The 20,290-nt window shown below is 39.4% G+C and overlaps 6 protein-coding genes across 7 annotated transcripts in view; 3 read left to right on the forward strand and 3 right to left on the reverse strand.

Annotated features, from left to right (window-relative positions):
• LOC130695299 (acetyl-CoA acetyltransferase, mitochondrial-like) overlaps positions 1-4,062 on the forward strand; it is a 33,926-nt gene extending 29,864 nt beyond the window's left edge. The window contains exon 9 of the mRNA XM_059494922.1: positions 4,052-4,062. The gene's annotated coding sequence lies outside the window, so the exon portion shown is untranslated. The remainder of the gene's footprint in view (positions 1-4,051) is intronic.
• LOC130695307 (bestrophin-3-like) lies at positions 253-4,106 on the reverse strand. The gene is made up of 13 exons (XM_057518429.2): positions 3,908-4,106; positions 3,071-3,181; positions 2,947-3,001; positions 2,839-2,869; positions 2,666-2,760; positions 2,539-2,592; positions 1,969-2,035; positions 1,666-1,901; positions 1,454-1,573; positions 1,280-1,387; positions 1,105-1,188; positions 958-1,038; positions 253-392 (listed from the first exon to the last, which is right to left on the reverse strand). Exons 1-13 carry the CDS (start codon positions 3,973-3,975, stop codon positions 315-317), a joined length of 1,188 nt encoding a protein of 395 aa, XP_057374412.1. The 5' UTR covers positions 3,976-4,106; the 3' UTR covers positions 253-314.
• Positions 4,107-6,333: 2,227 nt separating this feature from the next.
• On the reverse strand, positions 6,334-8,953 carry LOC130695316 (mediator of RNA polymerase II transcription subunit 18-like). The gene is made up of 5 exons (XM_057518441.2): positions 7,371-8,953; positions 7,237-7,302; positions 7,049-7,168; positions 6,721-6,890; positions 6,334-6,645 (listed from the first exon to the last, which is right to left on the reverse strand). The coding sequence occupies exons 1-5, from the start codon at positions 7,510-7,512 to the stop codon at positions 6,460-6,462; spliced, it is 684 nt and encodes a 227-aa protein (XP_057374424.1). The 5' UTR covers positions 7,513-8,953; the 3' UTR covers positions 6,334-6,459.
• Positions 8,954-9,505: 552 nt separating this feature from the next.
• Positions 9,506-16,373, forward strand: LOC130695301 (E3 ubiquitin-protein ligase goliath-like). Its single transcript, XM_057518423.2, has 10 exons — positions 9,506-9,856; positions 10,012-10,159; positions 12,716-12,851; positions 14,359-14,476; positions 14,572-14,643; positions 14,920-14,999; positions 15,088-15,184; positions 15,275-15,481; positions 15,549-15,657; positions 15,723-16,373. Exons 1-10 carry the CDS (start codon positions 9,566-9,568, stop codon positions 15,848-15,850), a joined length of 1,386 nt encoding a protein of 461 aa, XP_057374406.1. The 5' UTR covers positions 9,506-9,565; the 3' UTR covers positions 15,851-16,373.
• A 743-nt stretch (positions 16,374-17,116) lies between these two features.
• On the forward strand, positions 17,117-18,708 carry LOC130695324 (YY1-associated factor 2-like). Of its 2 annotated transcripts, none has more exons than XM_057518452.2 (5): positions 17,117-17,273; positions 17,438-17,493; positions 17,563-17,632; positions 17,700-17,849; positions 17,945-18,708. In XM_057518452.2, the coding sequence occupies exons 1-5, from the start codon at positions 17,242-17,244 to the stop codon at positions 18,156-18,158; spliced, it is 522 nt and encodes a 173-aa protein (XP_057374435.1). In that variant the 5' UTR covers positions 17,117-17,241; the 3' UTR covers positions 18,159-18,708. The 2 variants fall into 2 exon arrangements, with proteins under 2 accessions (XP_057374435.1, XP_057374436.1); XM_057518453.2 differs by having other exon boundaries at positions 17,441-17,493.
• An 8-nt stretch (positions 18,709-18,716) lies between these two features.
• Positions 18,717-20,111, reverse strand: LOC130695328 (ubiquitin-conjugating enzyme E2 N). The gene is made up of 4 exons (XM_057518458.2): positions 19,943-20,111; positions 19,735-19,825; positions 19,510-19,665; positions 18,717-19,263 (listed from the first exon to the last, which is right to left on the reverse strand). Exons 1-4 carry the CDS (start codon positions 19,970-19,972, stop codon positions 19,082-19,084), a joined length of 459 nt encoding a protein of 152 aa, XP_057374441.1. The 5' UTR covers positions 19,973-20,111; the 3' UTR covers positions 18,717-19,081.
• Positions 20,112-20,290: the final 179 nt, after the last annotated feature.

A 20,290-nucleotide genomic window follows, 5' to 3' on the forward strand; every position in this document is an offset into this window, starting at 1 on the left:
TATTAGCTTTTTGTCAAATGCCCTGCTGTCTTAGCAGAATGCATTCCATGGCCTATAAATGAAGAACTTGCAAAATATCATAGTGGCAAATTCTATCTCTATCGGAATAAGTTTGTTGTAAGGTTGCACAAAAGAAGAAAGCAAAAAGGAAACGAACCGAAATGATGACCATACCTTTTTCGTAATATTTCTTTGCTGGAGATATGTATTCTGAAGTAAAAATCATGATTGGCATTTGAAACTAGCGAACCAATCTGCCATCCCAGCCTACACTTGAAGATGATAAATGGTTGGATAACACGCGATGTGTTACACTATTCAGCTATGCCACGGGAAAATAATAATCCGCATTCCAGAAGAGGCAATGACATCTGCGGTAGCCGATTAGATTCCTAGTTAAAAGTAGATTAGCAAAGGACAAATATCACAGTTTGTAGCTCACTAGAATGATTGAAATTAGTTGAAAACTAGCCCTTTGGAAGTAATTTTAATGCATACAATGCATAATTTTAATCATCTGTTATTACACAGTGATTCTTCAGAATCTCCCAACGTTGCTAAGAAATTTATCATTCTCATTAACACAAATAAAGGAGGCTATTTTCCTTAGGAATGGTGCCATACATGCAGTCAGACGTTCAAACCAAACGACCGGATTGCAAAATATTAGCGAAGATGGTAAAATTTCTTAACCACAGCATGTATAAAATAAAAGCAAATGAAGACGTAACATTGAATTTTTTTAGATCACGTACTGCACAAAACACATTTGAGACAAATGCAAGAACAATTTGAGTTGTCTTTTTACAGGATTTGATCATGAATTGATCATGACTTCAAGCTCATCCGCGTCATCCTGACGAGAAGATAGAGCAAATCGTTAACTATATTTCTCATAAATAGCCACCAATTGGCATCATATCCTACAACTATTGAACAAGTAAATGTTATGCATACCATGAAAGGGATTTCTTCCGATGTACTGAGAGCGTCATTCGGTATTTCTGGTTTCCTATCCGTAATTTCGTTCAATTTAAACTGTACAATATAGAAAAGACAGAGATTAGGAATATATACAAAATGTAAACTATTAAATTTCTTTACCAGTGTAGAATTCATTTGTTCCAGACTTTCTTTCACCGGATTATTCTGATCAAGCTCAAAGAGTTTCAGCAAATCGCCTGCAAGCTTCACAAATATTCGTTCGATTTCCACAACAAAGTGAACATTTAAAAAATCTAATCAGAACTTCCAGAGCAGAAACACACAAATATAATACCTCGACGTGGTTTTCGAATAGCCCGATTATGTCAAAATCGTCATCGTCTTCTCCAAAGGGATTGACAGCAACTTCTCCCAGTTTCAGCCAAGACAAGTAGGCCAGATACTAACCAAAATAAATCAGATTATTTTGCTATGATCTTTCTCATAAACTTATCAAACTGAAAATCACCTGCATTGCTGGCAATATGGGAAGATAACAGTCAATAACAAGAAGTTTGGTCGGAAAATCGACAAACTGCTTGCCCATAAGGCTCACGAGTCCGAAAATTTGCACCGTCAATGTCACTGCCTGAAATCATTCAATTGGCCAAAATTAGAAAATGAAGAAAAAAACAAAAATACAAAAACAAAAACAAGATCGCTTAAGTCCATACAACTGACCTGAACAAAGGAGAGCGGGATAGCAGTAATTTGATACTTTAAGACAACTGAGCAGGATTTTTTGAAAGCAACAATCGGATCGAGGAGACGAGTGGCGTCGGAAGGATTGTCGAAATATCCTTCATCGCGCGCTTGTCTAACAAGTATTAAGGCCCAATTAACCACGCGCAATGACCACTTGTGATTCTTTTCCTCGTCCAGGGACAGAATTTCGGCTTCATGTTTTAATAGAAATCCTAAATCATTCAAAAATCAAGTGTAAGACCAAATTAACATTGATGGAAACAACCCTTTATTACGTACCAGCTCGTTGCATAGATTCTAGCGAAGGGTATTTATTTCTCAATGGCCTGCATGTCGTCCTCATTGTCTAAATTAATAAAATTTATTATTGGTCAGTTCAATAATTTTCTTTTTCCTGTTTACAAAGGTGCGCATTAACACAGTGACATTTTCGTTTTACAAACCCGGGCCGTATTACAATTTTTAGATATTTATGGGTACCGTAAAAGGTTTAGCAAAGCCTAAACCAATTGATGCTCATCGCTCGAGCGAAATGCGTGACTTGACTCTCTGCGTTTAAACAAACAATAGAATGCCAAAATAGGGATTTACCCTGCCCCTGAAAAGCATGGCCGTTTTGGGATTTGTGAAATTGGGCCACTGGAAATTTAACAGCAGTCTTCCGTAGCCGCATTCTTGTGGGGAAGTCCCTCTAGTTCCAAGCACATGGCAACGTTTAATTTTATCGTGTACTTTTTAAGATTCAAAGGGAAAGTTCAAACTAATTTCCAGAATCAGAAATTGCAAAGGACCCAATATTTAAATGTTTCTTAATTTTAGGGGGGTAGATGTAAAATAAAAGTTATTTACCAACATCCATGCGAGGATCAAGTAGCGGGTAAGAGTCCTCAGCCACTTGCTTGTCTTGAAATGAAAGCAAAAACAATTATACATTAGCGTAATTGTGCAAAATGTGGGAGAATATGCCTTATCATACTTGCGGATTATTCTTCTGCATGTAAAATGTGGCCAAAGTAATGATTTTTCCTGTTCCAGGTATTGCGGCATACACAGCCCACCACCGCTGCATCACTACATGTAATTTGTGTTTTACTTTTCAATCTTGATGAATGCAAACAATATTTCTCTATGATTACAAGATGAGATTACCTGTTCCGGTAAAAAATCCGAGGAAAAGTACCTACATAAATTTGTAATAAACTTGCTACTGAAATAAGATTTAAGACGTAATAAATTGTAACATAGAAGGAACTATACCACAGGAATACTATCGGCGTACTTGGCACAGCAAAGGGCAATTTTTTCGAACGTCCTATTTTTTGTTGAATTTCCTTTTTAGCATATCATTGTGCTTTAAAGTACGATGATGTGTGAATAATACCCTTGGTCTTCGTCGTCGAGCGCTAATTTATAAATCAATCCTAAAGCAGTGTATGTGACGAAATACATCAAGACTTGACGCCACAAAATTTTGTAGATGCTTCCTTGCCATCTATTGAAAAAAAAATAAAAATAATAATGAAAACTTCAACTTGCTTCTTACAGAAAATTCCGTCCAAACCCACACACACACGAATTTTTAGGCGATAAAGCGCTGAATCATTGACGTATGGTTAGATCGAAGTTGTGTACACATGAAAAAGAAAAAGGCCGCACCTACACTTTAGAAAAAATTTTCAAAATTTTTTCTAGCAATCCACACATAAGTGAATACGAAATTATCTTATTCTGAGTGACAGTTAACGTAGGGTCATCTTATTTACAAAGGGGAGGGGGATACAATCAAGACACTCTTTGATTATGTGGAGCGAAAGGGAGAGGTAGTTGACATGTTGGATTTCTCATCAACAGGAGATTGCACTTAAGTGGTACAAAGATAAGGAACTTTCTTCGGACCGCGGGCAAAGAAAAACAGTTGGACGACAAAAGTGTATAATTGCACTTTGCGTCGTGTTTAAATGTTGCCCTAAGGACAAACAGCATAGCGGAACGGAAAAGAATTTAATGTATCTATTATACTATTTAGGGCAGCATCACGAACGCACGAAGAGCTATTCTGAATTTTCAAAACTAACTAGTGTCTACACTGAATGTTATTTTAACAAAACTTAACATTTAAGCATGTCTATGGATGCGTCCGAACATAAGGGAAAGAAATAGATACGAAATAAAAGGATCAATGAATAACTAAAAGCGAAACGAAAACTAAATGTGATACCTGAAGAGTAAACTGCACGTTTGACACATTTGCTTGACGGAAGCCATATCGTCATAATAGTTGACCATGTTTGAAATATCCTGAAAAAGGGCACAGTTCCAGAGACGTTTGGCGGTGAATTGTTGCGGTAAGGCCGACAGTGGCGAACTGTTAACACGACTGGTGAAGAGGTGATGCTGGAACTGAGTAGACGAAGAAGCAGACTACCAAGACGACACGCCTGGTTTTCGTTCGGAGGTAAAAGCCTTCCTCACTATGCCAATGTGAAAGCGCTGAAAAAGATAGCTATTGTGGGGTTCGCAAGGTTTAAAATGCGTGCATAAAGAGGGTTAAAACAAATTACATCCGGAATTTTACTTTTTGTTTGAAATCTATAGCAATTAATTATGCTCGTAAAAACACTGTAATTTTGCCCACGAAATAAGGAAACCGCCACCTGCAGGCCACGCATTTTGAGTCTTATCATAGATGCGAGCTTGTGGATCCATTAAGCGATTCGTGATTTTAAGAAAGAAAATTACGTACACAAACAAGAGCTATTTAATACTAGGTGATGCGTTTAAACGCAAATTGTGTGCAGGAAAACATGGAGAGCAGGGAAAGGTTTTAAATACAGTTGGTCTTGGACAATGAAGAAGTACCTGTGTTGAAGCTCTTTAATGTAATGGAACTGAATTCACCACAGCCACGTCCATCTTCCACCTGGGAAATCCTCATTTATTTGTTAAATCACAGTGTTTAACAGCAATTAAGTTCTGCACGAAATACTAGCGCCACTTGAGAAATAAAATAGCACAGATGTCTTGATAAATGTGTTATTCACTGAATGGCAATGGGGGATGGGCGTGAAGCGTGAACTTGAAAAGTGGCAATCCCATACATATTTCAACTTTTGGTTCATAATCTTGGGAGGTTTTTATCAATAGTAATATTGCCTGAAGTCACGCACCCTTGTCTACGTTTCGGGGTCCAACGAAATTTCCCAGCCGAAACTTTGTCGCAATGGCTGGAGGCGCGTCTCACGATTAGAAATTAGGAGAAGAAAAAGAACGTTTTTGTTTACGCAAAAAGTTATTAATCACGAGTCACGTAAAATCTGAAAAGCTGATTGAGCAAAGTTTATCCTTAAAAGGATGATGGAGAAAAAGAAACGCCCGACAAAGACATGCCACTTGTCTACTTCTAGCTAGTTATTAAAAAAAAACAAAAAAAAACGATGATAAACTGAACGTGAAGTTACATTTTTGTACAAGAATCCCGTTATTAAAGAATGATTCAGAAATGAAAAATTCCAATCGCAGCGCAAATTAATTGTGCAAGTCATTGACTGTGATCGTACCCATCTTAACATCGCTTGTAAGATGGTGATACTTGTACGCGGCATTATAAATGATTCCATCGAGCCATTTTTAGCTGAGATGAAACGCTCGTAAGACTTTGTTCCTCCTGAAACTCTCCCTAACGCTATAAAAAAAAAAATCTATTACGAGTGTAAATTCCAGGGCGGAACCCTGCGCCTGGCTGCAGGCCCGTTTTCATCACCTCTGGTGTAACGGATAGCGCACAATATTATCATAAACGGAATACTCCCATTGACGATTCCTAGCGGACGATGATGTCAGACACGTGACATGACTGCATGAAACATACCACTGAAATTGTAGTGACATGATACGGGTGAAAGGCATGTTCATTGAATGTGGTTAGGTAAGTCTAGACAGAAAGGTAGAGACGCGCTTTTAGTGAATGCGGTGTACGTGCGAAGTGTACAGCGCTTAGATTTCGAATGTGTGGGGAAAAGGCTATCGAATCGCATTTGATACAAACATGTGGCTTTACCGCAAAATGTCCTAGTACTTGATCCACTTCAGTTGAATTTTAATCCAAATGTAGTAACCAATTTCCATATTGGCACGTCCAAGTAGTTTAAAACTCCGTGAGAAAGGACATACCACCGCAAATTTAATCACAAAAGACAATAGGGAGTTCCTTCGTAGTAGTTGCCACTGTCTGCCCTTAATTACGTACTGGACAGATTCATTTTTTTTTTTGTACACGGATGTGAAAAAAATAAATACTTTCTTCCCAAAATGAGAATACGGTAGGAGGCTGCTTAAATCGCATTCACTTTCACGCAGCGTCGAGCACATAAGTGTCGAACTTTTACGAGAAACGCAAACCCAACATCGCAGCCTCCAGGCCCATTCTATATCAGCAGGTGTTTAAAGACGTAAAAAGATACCTGACTTTGGACTGGTATAACTGATGGCACTCACTCTCGTGAAGCAAAAAACTGCAAGGCATATCGATGTGTGCAGTGGTAAACTAAGTACTCGGCATGGACGGGGGACCCTTTTCTGACATTAACGATGACTAACTCGGACGGGAAAGGTATATGCCTCACGTTCTCTTGAAGAACAAGTTCGTTGAAAGAAAGAAACCAATTTTATTCAAAAAAGAATAGTTATAGTAACAACCAGCAATTATTGAGATACTTATCTTGCAGGAAGTAACCAGAAAAAAATTAAGGTTTGTCCGATCTTGGGTTTAGCTCATGAATACGACTGAAGCCTTCTATAATCGATCTTTTCAAGGTGAACCAATGGTCTAAGTTGTTCGGCAAAGACTTTGATTTCATCCGCAACAGCGTCTTGTCCACTAGGAGCCAAAAGAGAAAGTTCCACTAGGTAACTTCCGGTCATCGGTTCCAGGCTGTCTGGAGATTTGGCCTGACCCATCTGTCAAACAATAAAAAGAGAAATATTAGTCAATAAAAAAAATGCAAATGAAAGAGTAGCTAGATAATGCATTACCCGAAATATTTTTGACATGGTAACTTTCATTCTTCCTTTTCTGAAGAGATATCCTTTTAGAACATATTCAAACTCAATTCGACATCCAAGTTCAGATAAAAATTCCACTACATTAGGGGTACAGGCAATATCAATGCAGCTTCTTAAAACTGTAGGCTGGTTCTTTTCACCTGAAGAGAAATAAAACAATAAATAAACAATTCAAGATAGCAAGTTGCTAGCTTGGCATGAGCACTTCAGTCAATTTCTAATACAACTTAAGCTTAAAGATAGTGTTACACTTTCCATTACTGCTATTAATAAACAAGTGATAGGTAGGGAAATATACCAAGTTCAGGTTGTCCTAAGTATCTTAATTGCCATGGATACTCAGGATGATCCAGGGCTCGTCGTACACGTAGCAAAAACGACTGCTGCTGCTGGGGAGTGCCCCCCGGACTACTGGCTTCTGTTGGTGTAACAGGTGAATGGACGGTAATTTCAAATATCATTGATGATTGGAAAATATCTACATACTTAGACTGAAACACATTTCATGATCATGGAATGTTTCTGGTCCAGTTTCAGCAGCATCACATAAACCTGGTGTAAATAAAATTGTGATAACTTGAAATACGAAAAGCATTAGAAAAGTTTAATAAAGACTTTACCACGTAATCGGTTATGCAGGACTTCAGCTGATGAGTCGATAACACTTCCTTGGAGTAGGTACTCTTGGTTAGGAATTATATTGCTTCGTAATGCAGAGGTAAGCATGTCAATGGCGGATATAGGATTTTGATTGCCGGCCATTTTCCGGTTTAAAGTGAAGTGCTTTTTTGATAATTCAACCAGTAATTCTCTTAAAGAAATAACGCTTTTTTGCGAACGCTTTTTTTTTTTGAAGATCTGGCCAAAACAGCAGACGATAATTAAATCAAATCTTTGGAACGCTTATTTTCAGAGACACCTGGCGGTACAAAATAAAACCCTTAACAGAAAGGCAGTTTAACTTGATAGCTAAATGATACTGTCCTTTAAATTAATTCGGTTCAAGTGCACGATGATAATAGTTCATAATCGTTAAAAAATGATTTTTAACACGAACGAAAATAAACCGCTAGTAAAAACGTATGTATAGCGATGGACGCTTTTTTTTGCAACAGGCGGCTACGTACAATCCGTGAAATGTTAAAAATCTAGATCAGAGGGAAAACTATTTTGAGAAAAACGAACATTCACGTCAAAGGCCAGTTTGAACCGGTGGGGTCAGGTTTAAAGTATGTTCCCTTTTTGTCTGCAAATGATTCCTTACAGAATTTAAACAAGAATTCGGCGGTTCACATCAGTTTTATGACGTTGCGATGCCAACTCGTAGCACGTGTAGCTGTAGCTCCCAGGAAACGAGATAAAAATAGTTGGAAAAATAAACAAGCAGAAATCTACAAACCTAATATCTCGATACCAACGAAATAAAAATAAGTTTACACGCCGAGCTCCCGTGGGACAGAATAATAACATTGTTTCACAATTTACGAGCAAAGGCTGACTTAAATTCTATTACAATGTACATATCACCCATGGCTTGAGCTACGCTTTTGCACGACGACGCAAATAACAGACCAAACAGACAAAAAAAACAAACAAAAAAACTGGATTCTGGTATTTGGCATGTGCTTGTGGCGTGGGTGTGCATTCTAGAAACATAGGGAAAAAATACCCTTGAAGAACTTTGATTCCTAGTTTCCAATTCGATTAATGATGGGTAAAAATCAAGTTGGAATCAAAACTAAGAATAACTCGTTTGTGCGCCTATCCACGCAATTAGAGTAAACGAGTGTTTTGGGCGCCATTATGCCTGCAAAATGGTGGACGAATAGTTTCACTCTTACCGAAGGCGATTGGGCATGACGATTTGCTTAATTTATTCTTCTTCCGTGTAACGATCAAGCTGATAGTTATCGTCGAAGGTTAAACGTCAAGAGTAAAGAAAAGGCAAGTGACCTTGAAGAGTCGTGATTGCCCAGTCATCCACTTCTTCTTATGGCGATCCAGCTCGCCCGAGAACCCGAAAGTCATGCGGATGTGTTCGTACAAGCATGGATAAAATAAAAAAAAGCACTAACTTTTGTTTTGAAGGTTGCTCTGCGTCGACGCCTTTGGCAAGCATTTCTTCCATTTTGTCTCTAAAAAAACACACGAGAGAAAAATCTAGACATCTTTGTACGCCATTCTTGGATTTTGTAGCACTGACGAGGAAGAAACTTTCGGCCAGTTTTTGCCCGCGAATTGGTCTTTGTCCCCAGAGCAGAATTTTTCCTCGTAGCTGAAATGTATGTGATTGGCTATGGCTATGTCAGGTGACGTCACTGATGACGTCGCATCGCCCCGCCTTCTCCCTGCAATGTCCTTGGCAGTTTTTCCTGCAGCGCCATCCAGCGAAAAAGGTGTTTTCCGTCCACGAACGAGCTTCACTCGTGCTCGAGAGTTGGATTCGTGCTATCGTGTTTGGCTTCTTTGGGTTTAGACAATTTCCTTTTTTTTTCCGTTCGCCTCTCATCTTAACGTACCGTAAACAAATCCGTACCCATTTCTCTCACAGGCAACAGATTGTCTGCCAGTTGTGTGACGATTAAATCGGGTCCAACAGTTGTGGTAATCGGCCATTTTTGTTTTTCAAAGGCATCACTTGACTCGTCTTGTCAATGACGACGTCTCGTCAATATTCTTCCTCAATTGATTCCCTCGTTGCAAAGCCTTTGAAAAGTGACACTTGTTTTTTCCCATCGATAAAGTCTCGTCACTCTGTGCATCACTATCTTCTTGTTTAGTGCCGCGTGATTGTGCATGTTCGACGTTTACAAAAATGAACCGGTCGATGCGCGCGATGACTGTGTCCATCGCTGTTGTAGTATCGCTAATTGGAACCAAATTAGTGCATTGTGATCAATGGCCGTTCCCTGAAAGCGAGGAGTACACTCTGGCCCACATCAACGTGTCTTACATCGATTCTGCCGCAGTCCACAACGATGGAGCGGATATGGGCAAATTCGGCAACGGCAGAGTCGGCAGCACAGCCGGACTCATCGTTCACGTTCGTTCGGCTAATTCGAGCTCACATTATGGTTGTGATATGACCTACGAAAACGAGATACCTGTAATTATTGTTTTTATTCGAATTTTTCAGTACGCATTTGCTAGTAATTAAAATATTTCCTCATTCTTGTTTCCTCTCTTACGTTCGCCTATTAAAAAAGGAAAACCTATACTACTATTTCACATTAACAATACGATTACATTTTTTCTTTCAAGGTGGTGCCGTGGATTGCTCTGGTTCGCCGTGGTCGCTGCAATTTCGACGACAAATTGGAGGCGGCTTTTTTAAACAATGCGTCCGGTCTGGTCGTCTACAACAACAAAGAGGACGGCCTCCAGAAAATGACGTTGCGCAATAAATATCGTAAGTGAAACACATTCGTTTTTTTCCCTCCCGCCGTCTCTATGCGGCCCCACCCTCAAACGTTACGCCTAGCCGAGCAATGCCAGGAGACATTAAACGTCTATTTTTTTTTTTTTTTTTTTTTTGTAAATTATCGTCACTTTCAATAATTACAGTGGATCAAATAACGATACAGTTAAACAGTATGGGAGGGTGGCAACCAGGACAATAAGTGGAAAATTGGGCAATGGCACGGCGGTGTGTGACGTATCCGAGTCCGGTGCTGCGGTTTTGCAAGGAAAAGTGCGCGGTGAATACGACCAATAGAAACAATTGTCATAGAGTCTAAAGTAAAGTGTGTCTATAAAGTCCGTCCTTTGTGTTGCAAAAGCGAAATGTTTGCTACCATCTGATCGGCCTATTTTTCTTTCCTCCGTCACCTTGGACCCAAAATGTACAAAAGCGAAACGCTTGCATACCTTTTGGCGTCGAGAGAAAAATATAAAAAGACAGGACATCTGATTGCCTATTTATTCGTCCCAATCGATGATAAGATATCTATCAGTGAAGCGGAAAAAAGCGAGCATGGATACGAGTCGCAAAATCATTTCCTCCGAGGGCTCTTTTTGGCTACAAGAGGGGCATGGGGGCCGCAGTGGTTGGTTTCGTACCATCATCTCTTTATTGATTTCCTTTCATCCAAGGTCTGCGACGTCGCACGACGAACCCGTGTGTGTGTGCAACGTTAACAAGCATATATACGTACACAATTGCTGATCAATAGAATGAAGTACGTTCCGCTTTGGCGCATTACAATTCACCTTTCATAGGAGCACCGGGTTCATTTTCGGGAGGGGTGTTTTATTGTTTCTTTTTCAACACGGTTATTGATCAATGCTAAAGGATTTAGTAATTGCTAGCAGATTGAGACATGTATGGTGAAATTGATTGTGTTGGACGTTAGAGAAAGCCTCGGTTTGGTCGCAATGTTTGGGAATGAGAACGCTAACCTACCTGTGTACGTTGGTCGTAGGAAGGTTATTAAGTAGAAAATGAAGCATTTTCTAAAGGGCCTTCACTTTCGTCTGAAATTTTCTCTCGCGCGCGCATCGGCCGTGCGAACCATCTGGCGAAGAGAAAATACCTTCGTTAAACTCGTGGTATCTAGGGAAAACACTGAAGCTTTCGCCAGGTGTGCTCGAATCATATTGTCCCATTTTTTTCTCTTTTTTTTCTTCATTAAAATTGGAGATGGTTGTCAACAATCGTCAGCACTTTCCAAAAAAGACCATCCGGAGATGACACCGAAAAAAAGAAAAGAAATTAGGATAGAAACAAAGTACAAATTTGTACAGCGATTGCGGAAGCCCAAAACAAGATTTTTAAAGGTCACGTATTCAAGTAATCCTTTGTTTCCGTATGGACGGGGAAGGACGTTTTGCGGTGGGTGGATGATGGTTCACGGAGTCATCTCAAGGTGGACCAGTCGCCACTAGCGATATGTTTTTCTCGTTTTGAATGGAAGACAAAATCTGGCAGTTAAAAGAGGCCAAGGTCTGCAACGCTCTGTGGTAGCGTTTGTGAGACACACAAACGATCTAGTTACGCTTTCTATTCATTGCTGCCGATTCAGGGCCGCTAGAAAGACAACAAGTGTGCAATATTGGTTCTATAGGCAATTATTACGCTTTTCTCTTTTTACGTGGCTTTTCTTTTTGCCGTTTCTTTCAAGCGCTTGACGATGAAAAAAGATTGAAAGCAGATGGTCGGCCCGATGTTGACAGATCACGGAATTCCCCCTCGTTTTTTTTTTTTTTCGTTTAATGAAAAGTCAGAAAGAAAAAGCGCTTACCATCTGCCGCGAGGACTGCAAATGGCATTAGTCTTTTTTATTTGATTTTCAGGACAACTTCTTTCGCCTTCCGTGGGGCACGCAACTATACATTTTTTTTCTTACCGGGATTTCGGCTTCGGTTTACTTTTTTTTTGTCTGTTCCGGAATGGAAAGTGCGACCTCGTTTGGAATCAAAACCGAAATCTCCCGTTGCGTTTGAAAAAAAAGTTGTAATCAGATTTCCTTGGATAAACACGCACTGGGTATTTAAATAGAGAGAAGGGGGTGGGCTCTCTTAATCCATAATAAGATAATCAATATCCGTGAATGAGATGGAGGTTAGCAGTTGGCTTCTAAATATGATTTTAACGGGGGGGGGGGGGGGAAACAAAATTTTATCCAGTGGAACATTTCTTCTGAGTATACATCACTGTCTCTTATAGCGTCTTTACCATTTGTCCTATTGATCAGATACGAAAATAAAAACAAAAGTGTTCTCTGACTGACAGAAAAACGGATCTATAAACAGACGTATAATAGGGTGCATCGATTTTTCTATGTTTTTTTTTTTTTTATATTTGCACTGACATGGCGACTAGAATTTCCCTGGCAACAGAAACATACCAGGATGTATTGACGTTGTGTTTTGATTGAATATTCAGCCATTATTAAATCAGACCTTGTATGCAATGAACGTGTATCGGAATTTAACTTGATTAATTTTTTAAATTTAATTCCAATAGGTGACAAAATCGTGGCCGTGTTTATCACGCGCGCCAAAGGTGAAGAATTGGCAGCTTTGGTCGACAACGGCACGCGTGTCATGATGCAAGTGACGGTCGGCGCTCATTACACTTACCGTTTCACTAATATCAACAGGTAGGAGAACATTTCAAAGTATGTGCGTTACGCTATGAGGAAAAACTTTCTATGCAACATATGCTGGTGGGTGTAATCGAGCGAAAGTAAAAGTCGACGTGCCACGCTTCTGTTCTAGACATGTTTTAAATCGAAAAGCGCTTCAGGAAGTCGACTACTTTCAAAAGAATCTAGTGTAGTCGACTAGTGTTATTAGCCATCACGTCATCTATCATTCACTGTAGATACACGCGTTTCTCTTCTTGTCTGCAAACTTCTTTTATGATTGTACTTACATAGGGGCCGCTATCGATTGATACGCATCATATACTTTTCGTATATCAAAAGTAAGGGGGGTTTTTCTCATCCCACATGATTGGCCTGATTCCCGCACTCGTTGAGGGTCTCCCATATACGATGGGAGAAAATACGATAAGACAAAGTTGTTTGGTCGTTATTACGCTTGTCTTAACACGTTGGGCCTACTGTGAATCACATGTTAACTCTCTTCTGACATGCTTCGTTAACCGAGAAACGCGTGGAACGAATTGACGTGGCAATCGCATCAACATTTCGTTTAAATAGCGCTGGACGTGCGATGTGCTTTTCAGGCTTTTGCGTGAGTCATTCGGGGAATTCGTTAAGTCACAGAATACTGTGTTTTGTGGCTTCCAAGTTCTGACTTTAACGGAAAGAAGTGCGAGATATTTGGAAATTTTTGTGAGCTCATGACGCATTGGCTGTGGGGTAAAACGTGAGCTGTTGAGAAATCACGTGTTCGGGACTGATGCCCGAGAGTGATAGTAAGTCAATTCTATTTGCATATGGTCGTAGTGGGTAGTATAGGAAATGGCCTTTCATTCTACCAGAAGTTGTACGTCTATACGAAGCATTACGAGTAATTTGGGAAAGAGATCAACTACGTGCATAATTTAATTACCGATGATGGGGTCACGCGTGCTTCTAGACGCCTGCGCTGTCTTACTGCCCTTCTGTTATTATGAAATCTTGTTTTGTTTTCTTTCCATCGCACATTTGATTTTTCCCTACCCGCATGTGACTTTAAGGGCTGGTTTAAAAGTCGCGGCCCAATTGCCCATCACCGGCACTCCATCAGAGTCTTCGAGCTTGACGACGTCAGTTTGGGGCTGGGTGAAGTATCGTTTTTCAAAAAAGGCAGCTAGCGACGTACTCTACATTCCTTGATATCGCAGTTTTTCGTCACATCTTTATGTGTACACTTCGAAAAAAAGGAAACAACAAGAGAGCGTAACTCGGGCCTTAATCTTTGCGAAAAACAAAAAAAAGCGAATCAGTTCAACATGGATCCTACTGTTGCAACAGAGGAGACGTTTCTTTACGGCCGCAGACCCGTCAATATTTTCACGTTCACGACGATGGCAATGCGGATGTCTGTTTACTGGTCTGCCTCTGTTGTCGATAACAAATCCATCTGCGTACACATGTCTTAACATTGCCCCATTTTTATTTTTCAATTTTTCTGTTTGATTTCCTGTTGGCAACGTAGGACATCGGTAATGTTCGTTTCCATCTCTTTTATCGTTCTGATGATGATCTCCCTGGCCTGGCTCGTCTTTTACTACATCCAGCGTTTCCGCTATTTGCACGCAAAGGACCGCCTGTCGGTACGGGTTTTTTCCAGTTGTATAATTTCACGATGTGTAACACATTAAGAAAGTCCTCTTTTCATGTTTCATTTTATTTTGAAATTTTGTCTTAGCGCGAGTTGACGAGTGCTGCTCAGAAAGCCCTTTCCAAAATCCCCACCAGGGCCATCAAAAACACTGACAAGGTACTGTGTGTGTGTGAGCGCAATGGCTCGTGTTGTTCTTTATCGATCGTGTCCCGCTAGTAATCCCGAACCCCGATGTTATCGGCTCGTAAATGTATTCTTCAAGACGCCCATCTCGTGATGAGATTTTAATACATTGTGTGTAGACTAGAGTTAACAAGTAAAGGGCATTTTCGCGATGAGAAATTTTTAAAACATGATCGTGAGATTCAATAACCTGCGCTTTCTCTTAATTGTATCTTTTTTTAAAGATTTTATTTTTGTTTTTGTTTTCAGGAAGTTTCCGAAGCTGAATGTTGTGCCGTTTGCATCGAGCCCTACAAAGCCAACGATGTTGTTCGATTATTGCCTTGCAGGTATAGTGTGTAGAATTTTGACTGGAGTTTGAAAATGACCCGTTTTAATTTTTCCCCTTCGATATTTTTTTTATTTAAACAAAATTAGGCATGAATTTCATAAAGTGTGCGTCGACCCATGGTTATTAGAGCACCGGACCTGCCCCATGTGCAAAATGGATATCCTGAAACACTACGGCTATGTGGTATAAATTTCAATAACCATAGTAATTTCATTTGCCTTACATCGGATGTATCGTGCAGCTATTAATACAACTTCTGTTTTATTATTTCAGTTTACTGGAAGTCAAGAAAGCGTCGTCAATATGGATTTAGACGCGCCCATCATCTCAGGGTTGCGACCAGGCCATCGCAGAGGAAACGCTTCGCCGGTGGTCGTTCCTGCTGGCCAACATTCCACTCATCAACGGTCACCTAGCGTGACCCCCGATATCCAGCTCACATCAGAACAGCCTTCAGCCAGAATTAGCCGAACAGACACGGTAAATAATACTTTAACAAAAATCCAATTGTCTTAGTAATTTCTTTCTTGTTTTAAATAAAAAATAGTTGGAGCCGATTCGTCGCGAAGCGAGTGATTCACCGTCCACACGTCGTTACTGGTCATGGCCACGATCTTTCTCCAGTCGGAATAACCCTCCTATTTCAACAGACCCAGGTATTTTTTTCTTAATTCATTTCTTTTTGGGATAATACATGAATTTTCTTGCTTCGTTTAACAAGACGTCGTTGAAGATGCTGCTGTTTCAGTACCAACAGCTGTCGAAACTCAAGTGGAGATTGTCTGCGAATCTCCTGTTGCAGCATCGGCTACGCCCATCGGTACCGATAGCCGTTCGAACGTCGTCTAGTATTATCCATCTTGTATTTTGGTTTTTCTCAAGTCGTTTATATAGTCTTGCGCTGTGTATATACCCTCACTCCGACGCGAACATGTCACCCATTGCATCAACAGTCATTTGTGCTGTGAAAAATCGTAGTTCCGACCCAAATGTGAACGACAAGTAGGGAATCGAACTTGATATTTTGACTGTATTTCGAGCGTGATTTTTTTGTAAACTGACGGAGAAGGATGCATGCTTCGCGAATTGTGATATTCTCCATTGTTATCAAGTATGGAGGAGATTTTACGAAATGTCTGGCCGACTCGTTTGGTTGGAAGGCGTCGAAATCCGATCTGTTCGAATCAGAATTTCCATCTGAGCCAATCGCCCATTCAAAGATTCGGGGAATGTGTAATCTTTTTCGGGTGTATTCGTTAATTGTTCGTTCTCTCTTATGTCTCTTTAATATCCATTTGGGTGAAGATAATATTACATTGGTCTGTACATAATTTCAAATTTTAATCAATACATATGGACAGTATTCCACCAATACTTGTATGGTTTCGTCTGCTTCTGCTTTGCTTTTTTTTAACAATGCTGAAATTTAACTCGAAGTTTTATTTCACTTACAGTTACGGCGTTTTGTGTTTATAGAAGACCTTTCTCAGTTTGAACTCTTCAAAGTTAGCAAGATTTCATGCAAATTGAATGAAAATTTCCTTTCACATTCAAAAAATACAACATACCAGATTCTAGTTTTTCATGATCAAATAAATCAAGAAGGTTTTCCTGGATGCACTGTGGGGAAAAAATCAGTTTCCTTAAACATCGTATGGATTTCTTTCAAGTTTGGCGCCGTAATAAAATACGATTGTTAAGAGTGGACTGCAAAGAGCGGTCACGCCCTTGTCTGTTGATACTGAAAAACTGATCTAATAATACATTTGTTAAATAAAATTTCAATGAATAAGCAAAGCTGCATGACCGGTTACGGTAATGGCTAAAAGATAGGATACCTCTTTGAATTTCACCATATGTTTCCATTTGTGGTAAGGATATTTCTATGAAGAATGCTAATGCAAAAATATCAAGGGAATATACCTTCTGGGGAAGATAGCTTCTGTACTTAGACGTTGTACATGTCAAGATCTAATGCATTCAAACTTATCACTCGTCAAAGCAAAAAGGAACAATGAATACTCTTCATCAACATTTATTGAAACCTTTTCTTGCAATAGTTTGGTTTCAAGAATGTTTCTCTATCTATTGTATCGATAGCGAATGAATCGATAATTAAGGAAAGAACCCCGAAAAAAGCATATTTTTTTAACGTTGTAATTTGTAATGCCATTCGTACGTTTTATTACAAACTTAGCGAGTAGTTGAATTGTTTTTTATTCGTTCTGATCATTTTGGACATGGATGCAAAGAAAGGCAGTCCCAATGCGAGGTAAATAACCCTTTTCTTGTCGGTTCTTAAGTGAAAGACTCGATCCAACTGGACTTCTTTCTCCCAACCTTGACCAACAATGTACTTGTTTTTGTTTGTTATCTACTGCAATTAGTATAAGTGAAATATTTATTCATACTAATGGGGGTTTCTGTACCTTCAAGAAGGGCGAAGCGGAGTAGCAAGCAAATAGAAGAAAACTACTGGGACTGCAGTGTCTGTGAGTTACTAGAGCAAAAATGAAAACACAAGATGTTGACAAATGATATCTATCTCATTATTTCTTTAGGTACCTACAGAAATAATGCTGAAGCATTCAAATGTTCAATGTGTGATGTTCGCAAAGGAACTTCAACCAGGTGACTTTTTCTGTTTCGTAGTTCCTTCGGAAAATTTACATTCTACATAACATTTTTAACTATATAGGAAACCAAGGCTCAATCCTCAATTGGTACCTCAAGTGTTCAATCCTTCCCTAGCTAACAAAAATAGAAAAGAGAAAGAATCTAAAGAGAGAGATAAATCTGAAAGAAAGTCAGATGGAAACACTACCAGGAACAGTAAAGCCAGGCCACGGTATAATTTGATTTCAACACTCATTACTCTCAGAAAGCTTAGTATTAGTTCACATGGGCAATTGTTTGATTCATAATGATTAACTATCAACACAGGTTGAAAAATGTTGACAGAAGTACTGCCATGCACAAGGAAGTAACAGTGAACAATGTGACTGTAGTCATTACTGAATTTCGGCCAAAAATTAGCAGCAAGTCAACATCCCCCAGCAATCTGGATTTGGATGCTGGGCACACCACCAGTAGTTCTAGCAGCGCCAGCAATCACGGCAACGATCTTTCCCCCGCAGACCAGGGACATTCAGACTGACCTGTCGCCGTTCATGGTTAATTTTTAATTATTATTTTGCATCCTGAGGTTTTGAACTATATTCTGTTTGCGCGCCGAATTGAGCTCCCCCTCCCAATCTTTTCTCAACTGCCAACAAGTATAGAATTTTAAATATCTGAAAGGATGCAGTTTGACCCCAACCAAATTTAGGTGAGAAGTAACTGGAGCAACTGAAGTCCAAACTGAAAACTCTACAAATGAAAAGCCAAGAGGCAGTTGTTTATAACTATTCTGGATATATTTTTTTTTCTTTCTAAATACTGCATTCGTAATATTCCATTTACTGGAGACTATTTTTGAGTGTTGGGGATTGCTGTTCTGATCGGATCTCAGTACCAAAATTCGCTTCCCTTTTCGGTTTAACCTACCTCATCAGAACAGTGTGCTAAGAGGTGGGGGACGATTTGGAGAAAATTGATGATGTCTGTCGAATGGATGGTTTTCGTTTCGTGATAAATGTGCGCTCTCATCCGTCTTTATAATTTCACCCTCATCCACGACAAGTAAATACACAGCTGTATAATTCGATTCTTCAACTTCCACGGGTGACGCATTTATTATTGTTTTTCTTTAGTTTCCTTTTTGAGGTACTCGTAGTACTAAAACGGTAAAAAGAAAATGCTATCGACGATCATTTTTTACGGCGCGCGAATTGGAATGAGACGTCGATAGAACTGTTGACGGGCAAACAAAAGAAGTGGGATTATAAGAACGAGCAATTTTTCTTTTTTCTGGCTGCGTGATCACCACCAGAAGACAATTCAGCCAATTAAAGGGAGAGGACAACCAGCAAATAAAAGCTGATGGGCGAGGAACAAAAGAAAGCAAAATAATCTAGATTCAACACATTTCTCGGCAACCGATTGACAATTTTACTCTTTTCTCTTCCACAGAACCAGATTTCATATGTTTCCCATAGCATAAGTTCTGGTCCATTCTCGAGCATTACGAATAGCTTCTCCCTCGTTGACTTTCCACAACTCTGCAACATCGTTGGCCAGCGGATCATCAGGATTCGGTGCACTCAATAAAGCTTGAATTGACAACAACACTGTCCGAATTTGCAAAGCTGGGCTCCATTTGTCTGAAAAAACAAACAATCAAGCAATTCAAACATTTTCTTAGAGGAAAATAAATAACAGAATAACATATTTGCTATTTCGAAATATGTTATGGTTTAAAAGATAAACATGTTTTCTAATTTTGACATGAATGTGAATCAAAGAATGGAATGCCAGCAAACTAAAGAATTTGACACTCCATGCAGAAAACTGTGCTTTCTTTTAAACACATTACCAATATTGTAACTTAAGCAACAAAAAAATTTTACCTTTCAAAATATCGAGGCAAATACGGCCTAATTTATCAATGTTGGGGTGATAAATCTTTGTCATGAAGCGCACTTTAGGTGCTGACATGGGATACTCTTCTGGCAAAAAAAGTTCTAATTTGAAAACACCCCCTTCAAATGGAGAGCCTTCTGGACCTACATATCAATTAATGGCTCACTGATGAATGAATCAAGATGACACCTCTGTACATTATGATATCAGACCTGCAACCACAACATGGAAATAGCGAGCATTTTGTTCATCTGGAACTGCACTGATGCCTGGCACAGGTTCAGCCATTAAACGTTGAGTTTCCTGCGAGTGAAATTTGTCAGTGTACATTAAGTTCCAGAAAATACTGCCGGTCCAATAATATGACCCAAAACACGTTGCCTCCATCTGATAGAAGCTTGAAATTTAAGATTATGTTACCTTGATTATCCGTCTAGGTAGGCCTGCCATTTCGCATTAATGTTCAGCACGAAACAACTTGTATAAAATCAGAATGTCGTTTAGTAGACGGTAAATGTTAATGACAAATAATAGGAGGCGGAAAGTTTTCACGCTTCACGCCGAATAACGAGACTGCCTTTACTCATTAGACGTTGTCAAATCAATTTAGGAGGCCTAACTCTCGCATCCGTCTGAATACCCCCAATTCATGATTTAAATAACCTTTTTAAACACTGATTACGTACAACATCTCCAAATTTAGTAGTAAACAATTATATTTGAAAAAATTATGAATTTTTAGTTAACTTTATAAAGATATGACATAAA

This window comes from Daphnia carinata, chromosome 4 (assembly GCF_022539665.2).
Source record: "Daphnia carinata strain CSIRO-1 chromosome 4, CSIRO_AGI_Dcar_HiC_V3, whole genome shotgun sequence".
Taxonomy (NCBI): domain Eukaryota; kingdom Metazoa; phylum Arthropoda; class Branchiopoda; order Diplostraca; family Daphniidae; genus Daphnia; species Daphnia carinata.